The sequence below is a fragment of the Epinephelus lanceolatus genome, chromosome 5, assembly GCF_041903045.1.
Source record: "Epinephelus lanceolatus isolate andai-2023 chromosome 5, ASM4190304v1, whole genome shotgun sequence".
Classification (NCBI taxonomy): Eukaryota; Metazoa; Chordata; class Actinopteri; order Perciformes; family Serranidae; genus Epinephelus; species Epinephelus lanceolatus.
This window is the reverse complement of record NC_135738.1, coordinates 25575033-25590536: the sequence shown is the minus strand read 5'-3', so window position 1 is coordinate 25590536 and position 15504 is coordinate 25575033. Positions and strand designations below refer to the sequence as shown.

Genomic DNA, 15504 nt, shown 5'->3' with positions numbered 1-15504 from the left:
GACACCACTGAACTGTAGGAAAAGAAACATGTTGGTGCAAAACTGAATTCTCCCCAAGACTGTCTCAGAAATTAAATGTTAACTTTGGATAACGGGTGGGAGAGGAACTAAGTTTAGTCAAGAGACAGGAATGAATGCTGATTGCCTAAATGTTCTCTATTTCAGAGACTGGGCGCTGTCTATGTCCGAACAGCTGCAGAGACACTGACAGCTGGAGACAGGAGAGAGAAGAGCGACAGACTCACAGACATGAAATATGAATAAAGGAAGATAAAAGGAGATAAAAATGGGATGGAGGAAAAGATAAAGACCGAGACAGCGTAAATGAGACAGGGTACCACGCACAGACTTGGCCCCAGATTCAGTTTTCAGACCTCCAGTTGCAGGAGGTCTTAATATCCCACTCTAATCCCCTCGCCTCTCTCCAGCCTCCGCCAAGGCCTCGGAGGATTGGGGAAAGCCCTGGGAACATGACAACCTATGAGCTAAAGCCCTGGAAGAGATCCCATCCACCCTGCTCGCCTGTTGTTCAATGTGTGAACACAGCTGTGTGTCTGGATTGGTTGATATCCATTCAACTACTCATTAGGTATACGTGGCTGTGTGCATAACCACGGCATTGCACTTCATGAACGGACAGGCAATTTAACAAATACAACGTGTGCACTGTGGCATGTTCGTCTTCACAAGCCACTAAATCATATATTCAGAATTAAAATGTTTTTTAAGTACCTTGAAATGAATACTGAAATTCCTAATACCTGTAAAATTATTAAAAGAAGGTGAACAGGATAAGACTCAGACGGCTTATTCCTCTAATATCAAGAAAATTACTCTTGATTCAAGGAAAGTCTTGGAACAAATGGATTTGTATTTGACAAAGGAAAATGATTTCACACTTATTACAGCAACATGATCTAAGAACTCAATATATTAGCTGTCATAATGGGTATTTTTAGGGGAGCAGCAGTGGCAGATATATTGCAACTTAATATGGAGGAGGGGTATGGTGTATAGTTTTGAAGAGATATGCAGAGGTCTACAAAGCTTTTGGAGAAGGGAGGTATGTGTGCGTAGGAGGAAGAGGGTAAGGAAAGGGGGGAGGAGGGTGAAAAGAATGTCTCCACAGTGTGTCTCATTCCAGCCCTCTGCAGGATATTGTGTTTATTTACTTCTTTCACTGGCGGAAATGAGGTCAGAGGTGACGACTGCTGAAGTCTGTTATCTGTGCTACAACAAAGGGATGAGGGGTGACATACATTTAGGCCAACACCATACAGATGTACATCTAAAGAGCCACATGCAACATGTGCACGACTCGAAAGCTCCACAGCTATAGAGTTTAATTCATGTGAGTTTACAGACTGATACTTAGTTTGATTTTTGAACTGAGGTTCACATTTTCTGGTAGTTTATTAGGATATCTTTCATGTCCCCAAAGAAAGTCACTCCCACCAAAGGCTTTCTGTCTTTCATTACACACTAAAGCTGCAACGATTAGTCGATTAATCAATCAGTCGCTCAACAGAAAACTAATTGGCAACTATTTTGATAACTGAAAAATGGTTTTAGTGATTTTTTAAAGCAAAAAAGCCAAACATTTACTGGTTTCTTGTTTCTTAAATGTGACAATTTGATGCGTTTCTTTGTCATATATGATAATAAACTGAACAGCTTTGAATTCAGCACTGTTGGTCAAATAAAACACACAATTTGAAGATGTCACCTTGGCCTCTGGAATATTACACAGGGCATTTTTCACGTTTTTCTGACAATTTATTGACAAAACATAAAATTTTGGTTGCAGCCCTATTATAGATACATTGACGATCAAAACACGTACAAACACAAATACGTGGTTTTCTCATGAGTGGCACCACAGGCTGAAAAAAGCGAACCAAAGAGGAATAGGTATGGCAGGATAGAAGGGGGGACAGGTTTAAATCAAGCTCAGAAAGAAAGTTCCTCTCCCTCCTTAATCAACATGTATCAGCCCAACTACCCTTGTCACTGGGGAATAAAATTCAGACAACGAGACAGAATTCCAAGTTACTAATGTGCTTACCTGGTGAAATCACCTTTAGCCTCCTGTGGAACAGAAAGGAAAAAAGAAAAGTAGTGAGAGAAGAAAGTATTTACATATATGGATATGTGAGTGCCAAGCAGTGACCATAAAATGTGTGTTTATGTTCTGTTTGCATTGGTGAATGAGCAATCAGGTCTGCTGTGCTGGAATCAGAGAGAAACATTAAACCTCCATCTGGAGTGAAACCTCCGAAGGCCCACAGAGCAGATACCTGATACCGTGCATCTGCACCTGCATAGAAAGCACACACACAAATACACACGCGCGCACACACCCAAACCACTCAGCCCAGTCTGTGTGTAACACAACCTTGCAGCATCATTAGGACTGACCTACTCTGAGAAAGGGACAGGAGAGAGAAAGGGCTGGCATTGAGGAGAATTTGTGAAGTAAAAGAGTTTCCCTGCTGCTCTGTGTTATATTAGCACTGACTGGCTGCACCAAGAATCTCGCTGGTAGCCAAGAATGTTGCTACCAACAAAGACAGTTGAGGTTTTTCGGATTTGAAACCTCCGAGCGCCATTGCAGTTCACTGACAGATTGATGACTGCATTAGATAATGTGAATTTAATCATCCTCAATTATGACTGAAATAGATAATGTGAGTTTAATCAGCGTCAATTAGAATCAAAGGCTGCTGGAGACATTTTGAAAGAAAACATCACTGTTTCAGAAATGTTTCCTCTCAGAGCAGCAGCCCCCAGAATAACTGGTGTGTTTGGCTGCATACAGATATCCACCCAGACATCCACACACACGCAAACACACTTTATCTTACTTGTAGAATATAGGAAGCCAATTCGAAGACAACATCGCTGTCCACTTCAATAAGCTCCTGCGAGGAAAAGAGAAAAGAGAAGAGAGGATAGGGGCCGTGAATGACACATTCTCTTAGTTGCTGGCAGCAAGTAAATAAATAAAACACACACTGTGCCGATGTTTGCAGTAAAAGTGGACGTGCCTCTCTGATCATCATCCATTTATCCAAGAGGAGCTGCTAGCTCCTTTCATCTCCCTTCCACTCCCCCCTCCATTTTTCCTCTCTCCCTTCTCTAATTTCATGACCTCTTCATGTGGATGGAGCGCAGAGATTAGAGGCAAACTAAGGGGGAATGGGAGAGGGGGGTTTAGGGGCTGAGGGTAGGCATGGATGCTCTGGTTACTGACTGCTCAGTATGTTTTCCAAAAGTGTTTTAATTGTGTTTTTGTTTTTAGGTATTTGGGGACATGTGGACATTCCTGGGGAAGAGCTAAAGGAACGGAGAGTCTTTCGCTGCATGATAATTAGCGATGTTCTTTGTGCATGTAATCACCGACCATGAGTGTGTACATACAGATGGAATGCTATGTCTGCATTGAAGAGGAGAAGGAGGGGGTTAGTGGGCAGTGAGTAGTGGGTCAAGTATGTCAGGAATGTTCCCTTTACAATCCACCACTTAATTGGTTGGGAGATCAGACAGCCAGGATGAAACACTAGACCGTACAAACCCACCATGAGTGTACCACCCAGCGTGGCTACAAATCGTCACATAGTGTGTGTTATTGCGCTTTATGCGTTCCCACAGCACGGCAGAGAGTGTTTCTCACTACAGAAGATGATCATACATCCTAAACAGCTGTATTTTAATGTCTGCGTATGTGCTATGTATCTTCTAAAACTACTATGTGACATTTCTGTTCTTGCTCTCTCCCTCCATGGGGTCGTCAGGATCATCTACCCCTGGAGCTGGTAGAGAGATCACTGGTGTTGAGCTGACGTTCTTATCAGAGTGACATGTGATAAATGAGCAGAGGGATCAGGTATCTTCGCCAAGGACATTTTCTCAGAACTACAAATGGGACTGAATCAAAAACCTTCCGTTTGTGGGACAGTCTATCCCCGACTACTTGGATGCCCTTTTTCAAGCAAATTTAGTACATACAGGCAGGTTTTTTTATACACAGGAAAACCCACAAAAACATAGGCGATACACCCTTGACAGTAAACAAGTATGCCTTTCTGTTCTTTTTTCCCCTGGTGTGTCACGTTCAACGTCACAAGTGTGACATACCAGTGAAAATGTTACAGTGCTTACTTCGTTTTGAATCAGTTACTTGATTAATCTCTCTATCAAACTTGGTGCTGACTATTTTGGAAGGTTGTTTGAGCACTGCTTAGACAGAGACCGATGGCGTTTGTGGCTGAAATGACAAAGAAATGTTAACGACGGTCGCACTGGACACTGGCGAAAATTAGTGTGTCCACCAGGCGGTCACATTTCAATCACTGCTGACTGACAATGGCACCCATTAAATACCCAAGACTGCCGCAGAATCATTTGTCCCGAGAATGAATGCTGATTAACTAACACTTCCCACTAAAGACAAAATCGAAATGTAAGTGGAAGTTAGTGGGGTTTTTTTGTCCAGTGGTAAAGGGGCTGTAGTCATTGTCAATTCTCAATGTTTTCCTAATGGACACTACAGTGAGCGAACGAAATCTGGCGGAAGGAGCACAAAAAATTGTTCAGATAAACTACAAGTGACGACAACATTCAGGGAGCCTATCGAGCCCTGATCAATCCTAAAGAATACCCAACTGTTGCTCTGAAAAAGGTGTGCAAAGCTTCACAAAAATAGAGCCAGGGTGAGCGGTTTTTCAAGCAAGTGACACATCGCTTAGCCTGTTCACTGATGCACGGAGCAAGTCAGAACAACTTCACTGGGAAAAACTAAATTAATCTGATGTTCACTTGTTCGCATCGCATCCAGTTCGGAAGAAATAAAAAACAGATCTTTAAATATGGAACAACTGGGCTTAAACTAGACAACCTAAAGCCACAAATGTTAACTTAATGTAAAAGGTAAAATTTACCCTACGACAACATTAGCTAAGGAAGGCACCCATTTATACCCCTTGCATACAGCATAACTGTGTATGATGCACTAAACTCAACACACTTTTGACCCAATTGAAACTTTAAACACTACAGGTGAGACATGTTGGCTCTCTGTTCACTGGGTCTTGTGACATCATCACAGTTCTCTACAGGGTTTTGACTGGGACATCTCTGCCCCATCATTTTCCTTCAGGCCAGGTACGCCCTCTTCTGGACAAATAACTGCTTGACACTTGCTGTACATTAACTAGGATACATTATTGTATATCTGTGCACAAAGGTAGCACTTACACAAATGATAAAAGAAAGTGAACCAGATAACTGACAAAGACAGTCTCCCCTCACTCCTAGCAAACATACAAACCGCCCTCTCCAAAGGGAAGTTAATCACTGGCTGTACTAACATATATTTGCCACTTTGCCTTTCCTTTTGGGCAGCTTGCTGTCGGTGTTTATTTTAACAGCTGAAAAAAATGTGCGTCAACACTGACAGATGGCAGAAATTGTGTCAAATTATTCGCCAGTTGCTGGAATGTGGCGCAGCACATAACATGATGGGTAACAGCTGATGCAAATGGTACGCATTTTCTGCTTCACCAAAGCAGCGTCGAGCACCGAAGTCCAAGCTGGCCTTCTCGTTTAGAACCAAAAATGGGGTAATGAAGTGGCACGACATCAAATCCTTTGCTCTACATAATTCTAAGTTGAAGTAATGTATACCCACCTCCACCTTCTTCTAGCAAACAAGCTTTTTAAGTCCAGAAAAACCTACCTATATTTGAAAGGCATTTCAGGATAGATCCACCCCTACATTATCACAACTCAGAAGTATTGGGAATATACATTATGGCAACATAATAATGAGTTTACCTTGTAGATGATGGACTTGGCATTAAGGAAAAACAGCTCAATAGTGGCATTATCCTTCAGGTAGGATATACTCTCTATGTAGAACCTGAAAACACAGACATAAAGGCTTTAATGCATTTGCAACAGCAAAGGGAACAATGGCATAAATTGACTTTCAGTCCTATGAATAAACTCATCGAGGTTTATGATCTATTTGCTTTCATGAATAAATAAATTATATAGGACGAATTAAACATGCAGACTATGGCAGTGTTGCAATGACCACAGTGACCAGAGGGGGGCACACCATACCAAAGGCTGACCCTGTGTACACCAACATCCTTTCACTTTAAACCAATTCCCTCTCTCACCATGGTGGCTGGCAATGATCCATGATTAGTTTGTTAGTGTGAGCACATTCCACAATCTGAACACACACACACACACACACACACACACACACACACACACACACACGCATTGAATGTGCACATGATGCACTTCACACATTGTCTGCCTCTCTGCATCATCAGCAGTGTGTAGTGATTCCACATGCACATACAGTACTTACACACAGACACACACACAGTGGCACATACTGGAGAGAGAAGCACAGTAACCCACTTCTGGCAGAGCGTTGAGGAGGACACACATAATAATGCAGTCTAAATTTAGCTCATGAATGCATGAAGAGCCAGAGGGGAGCTACGATGGTACACAGCTAGGAAGCTACTCATTACTAGCTCTTCTCTGGTGGAAACATACATTAAAATATAACATGTTAAAACACCTTCAGTAGCCTGTATAGCCTATTGTTATCCCTAATGTGACCTAAGCACATGTTCCTATGAACACACGTGAATGAGCGTGTCAATTTGTGTGCATATGAGTGTATAGGTATTGAGTGAGAGGGATTGTAGGAGGATCAATATTGGAGGGCTTAAATCGCGTTACCCATTGAGCTGCAAGAGAGAATGAGAGGAGCCTTGTCAATATTCAGTGTGAACATTTAATTAAAGCCACAGTGTTGATGACACACACACACACACACACACACACACACACACTCTACCAGCACAGCAGCAAGCATGCAAAAAGGCACCCACTGAATCAGCAGGAGGTGGGCATCTGCCTAGCATTTATTGTTAACACACACATTGCACAAATACCACATGAGCATGCAAATACATGACGTGTACGCACCTGTGCGGAGACGGACACACACCCACACACACACACACACTCAACCTTACACTGTGCTAATGAAAACAATATGCTCCAACTGATAATGGATTCAGGCCTGACATTTGGGCTGATAGTTGTTCTATTATAGTCCTGAATCAAGAGTACGCAGGTCTAAGAAAAAGGGTGGGATGTGTGTGTGAGGGGTGTGTAGTCAGTGTGACATTTGGCGAGATTGAGGTTAGAGATTGGACTGAGTGGCGAGAAAAAAAGGGAGGGGGGGGGTGAGGCTTCAAAATGGTGTCAAAGTTCAAAATGTCACAGCACCACCGACACACCGTCAAACGCCTATTAGTCTCTGTAAATACGCACACTGTGACCCCCACTCTGACCGTCACAGACACACATACATGGTTGTTTCACATGGTTCTACAGCTGACCATATAAAGAAAGATGGTGAATGTCAGTGCAACCTAACTGAAATAGCGGAGATGGTTAAAACAGCAGTAACAGCAGCCACATATACTTATCTGCACATCTTCTGATTATATCATTCACGCTGCACAATGACACCATTGTTCACTAAACAGGGTGAACAATAAGTCTATGTGCTAAGAATACGATTTTGCTACACAGTCCCCTCATTGTGCCGGGACATGTGCTGAGTTGTAAATGTCGACCTGGAAATGACTACTCAGTGACATTGTCTGGCAGAGTAAATGTGCGTCACGTTACTATGAACGTTGCTAGTCAAGACTCAGTCCCTGGGGTGAATATGACATCATAGCGATATGTTGGGGACAGAGTGCACCAGTGGACCAAAACAAAGCCCTTGCTCTCCCTTATGGGGGTATTAACTGAGAGTGCATGTGTGTGAGTGTGTGTTTGGGGCGGTGAGTGGGTTGGAAGGACTGAGTGTGTTTTCATTTGAGGTTTGGAAAGATCGGGTCAGGTGCGTGTTTCTCTTTGTCAATCTTTTCCAATTGGCTATTATTGATTAAACACCCACATACACACAAACGAGCGCATTTTGTATTTCTGTCATATCAACACACATGATCCGATGCCTGTGTGTGAGTCAGGAGTGTTCCATATGTGAGTGGGGGCAGTGCAAAAGGCTGAGTGAGAACTGTGGGATGGTAGGGTTATTTCATAACCCAGTCATAACAGATCAAAGAAGAGTTGGCTTTAACTGAGGAGATGACTCGAATTCAGCAACAGCAAGAGGAGCGCACTGCAAGGGCACATGCCTCATCACAGGATGAGTCAAGCACCAGTTTGGCATTAGATTGATAAGTGAACTTTCTTATCAAAGTGCTTCTGCATAAAAATATATATTACTGATGTAGAGAAAAGATGGAGGAGAGGGTTCTCCCACTAAGAGAAAGCTTCTTCCATCTTGTTTAGAATATGGCACTTTGCAGTCACAGCCAAGCTATCTGACGTGATTGCATGCAGCGCATACTGATGAGGTCTAAGAGGCGCGTGATTGGCTGAGAGGCCCTGTGGCGGGAGTTAAACACCAGGGTCAAAGCAATTTCATAGGGGCCTGTCATAACTAACCTTGTTAATCTGTTCCTATTATCACATGAAGGCATGTGCGTACACAAACACACGTACAAGCACACGCTCTCCATCTTTGTTTGTCGCTTTCACACACATTTACTCCTGCAATCAGAGACCGTGGTTAGTGTAAGTGAGGTGATTAATTTAATAAAGAAAGAAAGACTCACCTGACACAAAAGTAGAGGACAATGGGACCAGACTTCTTGGGGAACTCGTGTTCTAATACCCTGCGATCCAACTGCAGCCAGCTAAAATGGCCCCTGATGAGACAAAAACAACAAAAAAACTGATCAATGCTGTTACTCAGACATGTCTGAACATCCTACACAGATACACAGAAACTTCATCTCATGACACTGAAAAACACTGTGCCCAGGAATGCCCTTTTGCACGAGTCTCTGCATTGTTTTTTAGGGAAGAAAAATCCTGCATAGTCTACCTTTAAGCCTCCCCATTTTTCTTTCTCTGTTACCATGTCTTCCCTTCTGTTTTGCCACTCTCCTCTCCCCCCTCTCTTCTCTCTTTTCTCTGTCCCCCTCCAACAGCGAGAAAAACTGCAGAGACAGCTTGTCACCCTGGTAACCCTGCATGGTCTCCTGAGCAACTGAGCAACATCTCTCTCAATCTCCCCCCTCCTTCTGTCTCTATCTCTCAATCTCTCTCACTCCTTCCCTCCCAAACGGCCTCTTTGACCACTGAGCGGTCAGAGCTCAGCCGTCTGCTCTCCCCAGGCACACGCAACAAATCTACACATCATAGAATTAGTCCCGGGGGACGAAGACTAAAGCAAAGCTGATATTGCCTTACTGGACTGACGCTGGCTACAGTATGTGTCACAGCCATGTAAATGCCATAGAGCAGAGGCCAGGGTTGTTTCGGCTTCAGTTGGTGCATGGGATAAAACAAAAGAAAAAATGAAAACAGAGGCCATGGTGATGTTTGCCTGTATGTAAATCATCTGTATGTTTGCATGACTTGTTCTGGACTATGCTGTGTTGCTGCCTTCTTTGTAGGTCACCAAACACAATAAAACTAATTTGAATGTCATTTTTGCATCTCAAGCAAAGCTGTCATAGCAATCCTTCTGACAGACATCGACTTGTGAACTTTTGCTATCCCAGAGCAAGACAATCATAACATCAAAACCCTCTATATGTAGGGATTCAGTTTATGGTTCAGTGTGATATTCATGACCATGTTATCTTGACTTGAATGAAGGTAGCCACCCCCTTACACTTGTGAGTAAAAGAGAAGTGAAAACTATAAACTGGATATCTATTTTTTTTAAGTCTAAGAGACATTTCATACCTAAATAAACAAAGGCCAAGTACACTGACGTATGTAAAAGCACAATGGAAATTCATCAGTACAAAAACAGGCCAAAACCAACAGCCACATTTTACTGTAAGATTTCTTAAACCATATGTAAAACTCAAACAATGCATTGGAAACTGGAGTTTTCATTGTGGTGCTTTTGTTCAAAGTGCAGCATCTTGTTAATGTTAACTCTTAAGTATTTCACAATAGCTTTAGGACTTGGAAAAGACACGTGGAAACATGTTGAAAGCAAAAATATTTCAAATAATAAACCCGAAGCAGAAATCATTTAAATGCGGTTTGGCTTTTTTGAAGTAACTGGAAACCAAAATTGCTACTACACATGATGCTCACAACTTGACAGAAAATTCTCAAATTCAGTCTTTCCACCTCTGTCATCTACATCCACAGCTGCGCTCACCATGGGGTCCTCAACATTAGATGCAAGAAGTTCACTTGTTTTCTAAGACTAAAGAAACACGAACATGATCACATACTGTACGCTCCCCTCCAGTGCCCTTTTGCTTTGTTTACCAGCCTAACGGTTGCACCTGAACTTTTTAACTGACTTTGCCTATTGTCTACTCCTAGTATAACATGTCCCATGTGTTGCTTTGACAAGTCTGTTGACAGAAAGTGGGTATCAAAACAGAAGTGTAACTGACAGTCTGAATGTAGTTACAGTGTTATGGAGCAGCATTGACAAGCCCAATCCAACAAACATGATAGCTCTGGGCTAATGATACACCATGTGCTGTGGCAGTTTTCAACGGCATTACTATTTGAGTGTGACTTACGTTTCGTCTGTATATGCAATTCCAAAGTACTCCTTCTCCTTGAGGTTGAAGTGAGAGGCCACGAGGTCCAGCAAGTCCTTAGCCATCAGCTTGGGCTGCAGGGAGAAAGAAATATTAGTATTATACTTCTTATGGTTTTATTCATCAGTTATAACTTTCACTGTGTGTGAGTGTAGCACCGTGACACCAAATTTGGCCTGCCATAGGGTGCTGGGTAGCACACCAACCATTTTCTAATTCTCAATGAAAATATTGAATAACACTGAGAATTTTTTTGTACTTTGGATGTAAAGTACGTGTCAGAGTGCATAGAAATCATCAACATGGAGCATGAGTATTGAGAAAAGCGCCAGGGAAGGATCCCGCAGACACCTGACAGAGGTCCAGACTGAGCCCCCAATGTCCTCAAATCCTAGAAACACTCATATCGGCCCCAATATCATCAAAATTGATGGATGAGGCGATCCTTTCCCTTTATATCTATTGCGACGCGAGCTACGTCATACGTCATATAGCGAAGGAGAGAATCTGCTGTGTGGAGGTATTTCACATTATTTCAACTGCTATTGCACAATTGTTTATTTTTGTTAAGAATAAATAGTTCATCATTGCATTAATCTGTTTAATCTTGTTTCATTTTATCTTAGGAAAGAACTGTGCAGTCATCAATGCCTGATGCCTCCAGTCTTTTCTGTTCTACATGTAAAGGTATATAGCTTTTTAGGTCAACCGTGGTATGGGTCGGTATCGGGCATCAGCTGATACTCAAAGCCACAGCATCGGGATCGGTGTCAAAACTGAAAAAGCTGGACTGGTGCATCTCTAGGCCATGTGAGGCTGATGCAACTTGATTTGCCTCTTGGCAAAGATGAGTGAGGACAGCAAACACTACAAGGTTGAAAACAGGCAATTCATATATTATATATACTAATAAACATTATTAATGTTGCTTTATTAAGTGGCCCATGGCCTCCTCTCGTTTTGCAAAAGTGGCCCCCAGGCAAAGCAAGCTGAGTATCCCTGGTATAATGGTTTATTGCACTGTAGTTTAATTGGAACAAGTACATGTGTGGAACTTTATGTTATTGTATTCTATCAGCTATTGATTTACTGCAATGACTAAGCATTCTGACAAACACTGGGGAAAAGAGCAAGAGAGGAGGAGATAAATGAGAGAGAGAGTGCGAGAAAGATGGATGGAGTGTGTGGATGTTGCTGACAGTGCAGGTACCCTGCCCTTCCCCTCCCTCCCTCCCTCCTTTCCGCCCGTCTGACCCAAACATCTACTGCAGAGTCATGGCTCTGGGCTCAACCACTGTATTGCAGGGAAGAGGGCTGCAGCTAGCATAAGAGCTTTCTAACTAGTTAATACTGTGGAGTACTGTCCAAGCTATATATGATGACAACCTCCATTCATCACGACGCTCAGAGCATGTAGAGCATCTTAGAGCCAAGCAGAGGCCGGGGACTGCTGCCATATGCTGCTGGTTTGTGACATCCTGAGGAACAGCACACCCCACCCTGAGGTTAACCATGGGTGTGCCTCACTGCCTACATTTTCATTACACACACGCACACACATACACACACACAAATCTGCATGCACATATGCACACAAGAGCTCGTACATGCATGCAGCCCACTCACAACACACAAGACAACACACAAGATCTACACATGTGCTGTGCTGTGTACATTTAGGATTGAGGAGGACAAGATGAAAACATACAGTGTGCAACCCTATATCCACACACTCACACACACACCATACAGCTACATGTGCCATAGTATGCACATTCTTAACAATCCCCCCCCCCCCGAGGACCTCTACTATCTACTCACTGCACAACTACAACTTCAGTGACAGAAGCTGCTGAGAGCTATTTAAAGAGAAGGAGGTGATGTCATGCACACAGCAAGCATACATACACACACACACACACACACACACACACACACACACACACACACACACACACACACATGCACACACACACAACTCCAATGACCTAGATCTCATATAAGCACGACGCCTACAGTGATCCTGCAACACAAAAAGGCTCTGGAGAGAATAGCAGCCACAGAGAGAAGCTTCTGTAACATATAGGCTGATTCTGCCTTATATTCCCATGGATCAGATTTATGTACCCGCTAAAAGTGTTAAATAAAAAAGACATGGCTACTGTACGAGCTGCTTCTGTCCCCATGTCCCTTTGATCTAACCCTACTACAAAATCCCACTGCTTTTTTAAAGTATCTAGAAGACTCTCTTACTGCTGTGTTTAGGAATATTGAGGTTATCATCAAAAGCAAACTTTCAAATGCATATCTACTGTAAGAATAATAAAGTCACCTCTATTAGCAAAGAATAACATCATGAATGTGCTACATTTTTATTCATATTAAGGACACATGCAGTTTCGTAAGTCAAGAGCAGCAACCTAAGTGCTGACTTCAAAAATATACTATGCAGGATTTTCCTAAAAAACAGTTTATAGACTCATACAAAATTAATCCCTGTCAATCTTTGCTTATAACCTGATAGAAGTGTGTGGCAATGAATTTATCTCCAGAGACTCTGCCCTCTGCCTGTACTATTTTCTTCTATTTTGCTGTGTTAGGGATGTTCCCGGGCACACTGTGCAAGTGAGGTAGCGACCAGGTGCCAGACTAGGGCTGCACAATGTATTGTTTCAGTATCTATGCTGCACTGTGTGCATGCACAATATTTGCATTGCAGGACGTGCAATGTCAAGTAAGGCAAATTAACTCAAACACTTTAGGCTACAACTTTTTGCTGCTTGACACAAAATGAGTTCTCATTTTCTATGACTTATGTCACCAGCCAAGTTTTCCCCTTTAAGACAGGTTAAAGGTGTCTGGCGGTATTTGTTATGGGAAGTCAGATTCTCCTGCATGTGAGTGTGTGTAGGAAAGTGCAGTAACAAGGCTGGCATGTACCACAGACACAGTAAAGCGCGTGCTTTTCCAAAGCTACATTAGTCAGCAGCAGAAACTATCTAGATAAGCTCAGGTTCCAGTATAACGTCTGTAAAAAGCACCTTGTTTTGCATGTGTTGCACATGGGAAATAGAACATCTCTTCAATGCAGTGTTATTTAAGGATAGACCGATACATCGGCCGGCCGATATATCGGGCCGATATTTGAGTTTTTTACTTGTATCAGCATCGGCCGATACGCGCATGGCTTCGCAGATTTATTTTTCCCTGGCACTTTTTTTCATTTGAAAGTATGTGGTTAATTTGAACAAAGCTGTTGAATCCTACTGTGTACAGTAGTTGTTGTTTTATTTATGCTTCAGCTTAAATATTTGTTTATTTTTATAAAGACATTACTGGAAGATTTAAGAGCACTGAACTCTTTTTTTTATTTGAATGTATAATAATAATAATAATAATAATATTCTACCTGTTCTACCTCAACTTTCCATCTTGTTTTAGTATTTTTTACTGTTCAATAAATGTTTCTTATTTTAAACTTGAGACCTGTAATATTTGTTATCATTGTGTCATTTTTTTTTATGTAAATTGAGGGAGCAAAAGCAGCATCAGCCCCAAATATCGGCTCAAGAAAATCGGCAGTCCATAATCGGTCATCGGCTAAGGGTGATGGAAAAAAATCGGTATCGGCATTGGCCCTAAAAAATCCATATCGGTCTATCCTTAGTGTTATTATGACGTCTTCTTACCATTCTTCATCGCAGAGTTGCCGGACTGCAAAAGCAAGTTACCAGCTACGAGCCAGGCTAAAGCTAACTGAGTTAGCCTAAAGAAACCAGAAGTCTCCCAACTACAGTTCAGAGCTGAGAGGCTGGAAAGGTAACGTTAACACTAACGTCAAGCAACAAGAAAAGTCTGGCTGATAAACAGCCAAAGCACACCCCACTATTATTGATATGGCATGCGAGAGCATTGACTGTAGCCTGGATTGAGTATTACATGAACACGATGGTGTCATGATGAGTCAGCCAGTGCATTAAACTACCTAACTTCCCATCCTACCCCTAAGAAAAGTCTTCAGAGTCATCTAGTAAAAATTCCTGTATTTTTTCATATCCAATATATATCACAGAAAAAAAAGTAAGGCACATTCAGTTTTCTTCCAGTATCATGCAGCCCTATGCCAGACTGCAAGCATTAGCATCCAAGAGAAAGTTACAAAAATCGTGGAAGCAGCACAGACAAACACAAATACAGTGAGATGAAACCCAAGCGGGCAAAACTTGTGCCAAAACAAGCGTGAATCTAGGGTTGGCTTTTACTTTCATTTTTGCTGGCAATACTGTTGAAAACCAGTAACCATCAATTCCTGCATAGTATACCTTTAAGTCCTGAGCTGTGAGACAGGAACTGGTAGTCCGATCCACAAAGGCTCTGATAGGTTCTATTGTTTCTCCAAGTAGGAGAGCCATGATTCACGAGAGCGACACTCGGTCTCTTTGAAGTGCTTGGAAACATTTTAGATGTGGAAATTTTAGGTCTTGAAGCAGGCTATCTTTACAGTATTATCAATAATACATGTTTTGGTTCTGACTGAGACACACACAGTCATGGTCTCTCATTACCACGCAGCAGTCAACTGCCTTAGCAACAATATCAATTAAATGACATCTCTGCCACCACAGCATAACAAACAATGAGCAGGGGACAAACACACATGGACACATGTGGTAGACTGTTGGAAAGATGTTATGATACGAGGATGAAATGAGCCCCAGATACACTGTTGAACATCATATCAAAAGTGCACGACTGAAGATCAAAAAGAACAGAACAACCCCGGTAAGGTTAAGCTGAGCGTCTTGCC

At 42.3% G+C, this 15504-nt stretch overlaps 1 protein-coding gene across 17 annotated transcripts in view; it reads right to left on the bottom strand.

The window, feature by feature from the left end:
* Nucleotides 1-15504, bottom strand: part of frmd4a (FERM domain containing 4A) — a 125317-nt gene that overhangs the window by 21871 nt on the left and 87942 nt on the right. For all 17 annotated transcript variants that reach the window (XM_078167958.1, XM_078167962.1, XM_078167961.1 and 14 more), the window contains exons 3-7: nucleotides 10677-10771; nucleotides 8730-8822; nucleotides 5836-5920; nucleotides 2865-2921; nucleotides 2066-2088 (exon numbers count right to left, since the gene is read on the bottom strand). In XM_078167958.1, the coding sequence (XP_078024084.1) occupies nucleotides 2066-2088; nucleotides 2865-2921; nucleotides 5836-5920; nucleotides 8730-8822; nucleotides 10677-10771 (353 nt within the window). The remainder of the gene's footprint in view (nucleotides 1-2065; nucleotides 2089-2864; nucleotides 2922-5835; nucleotides 5921-8729; nucleotides 8823-10676; nucleotides 10772-15504) is intronic.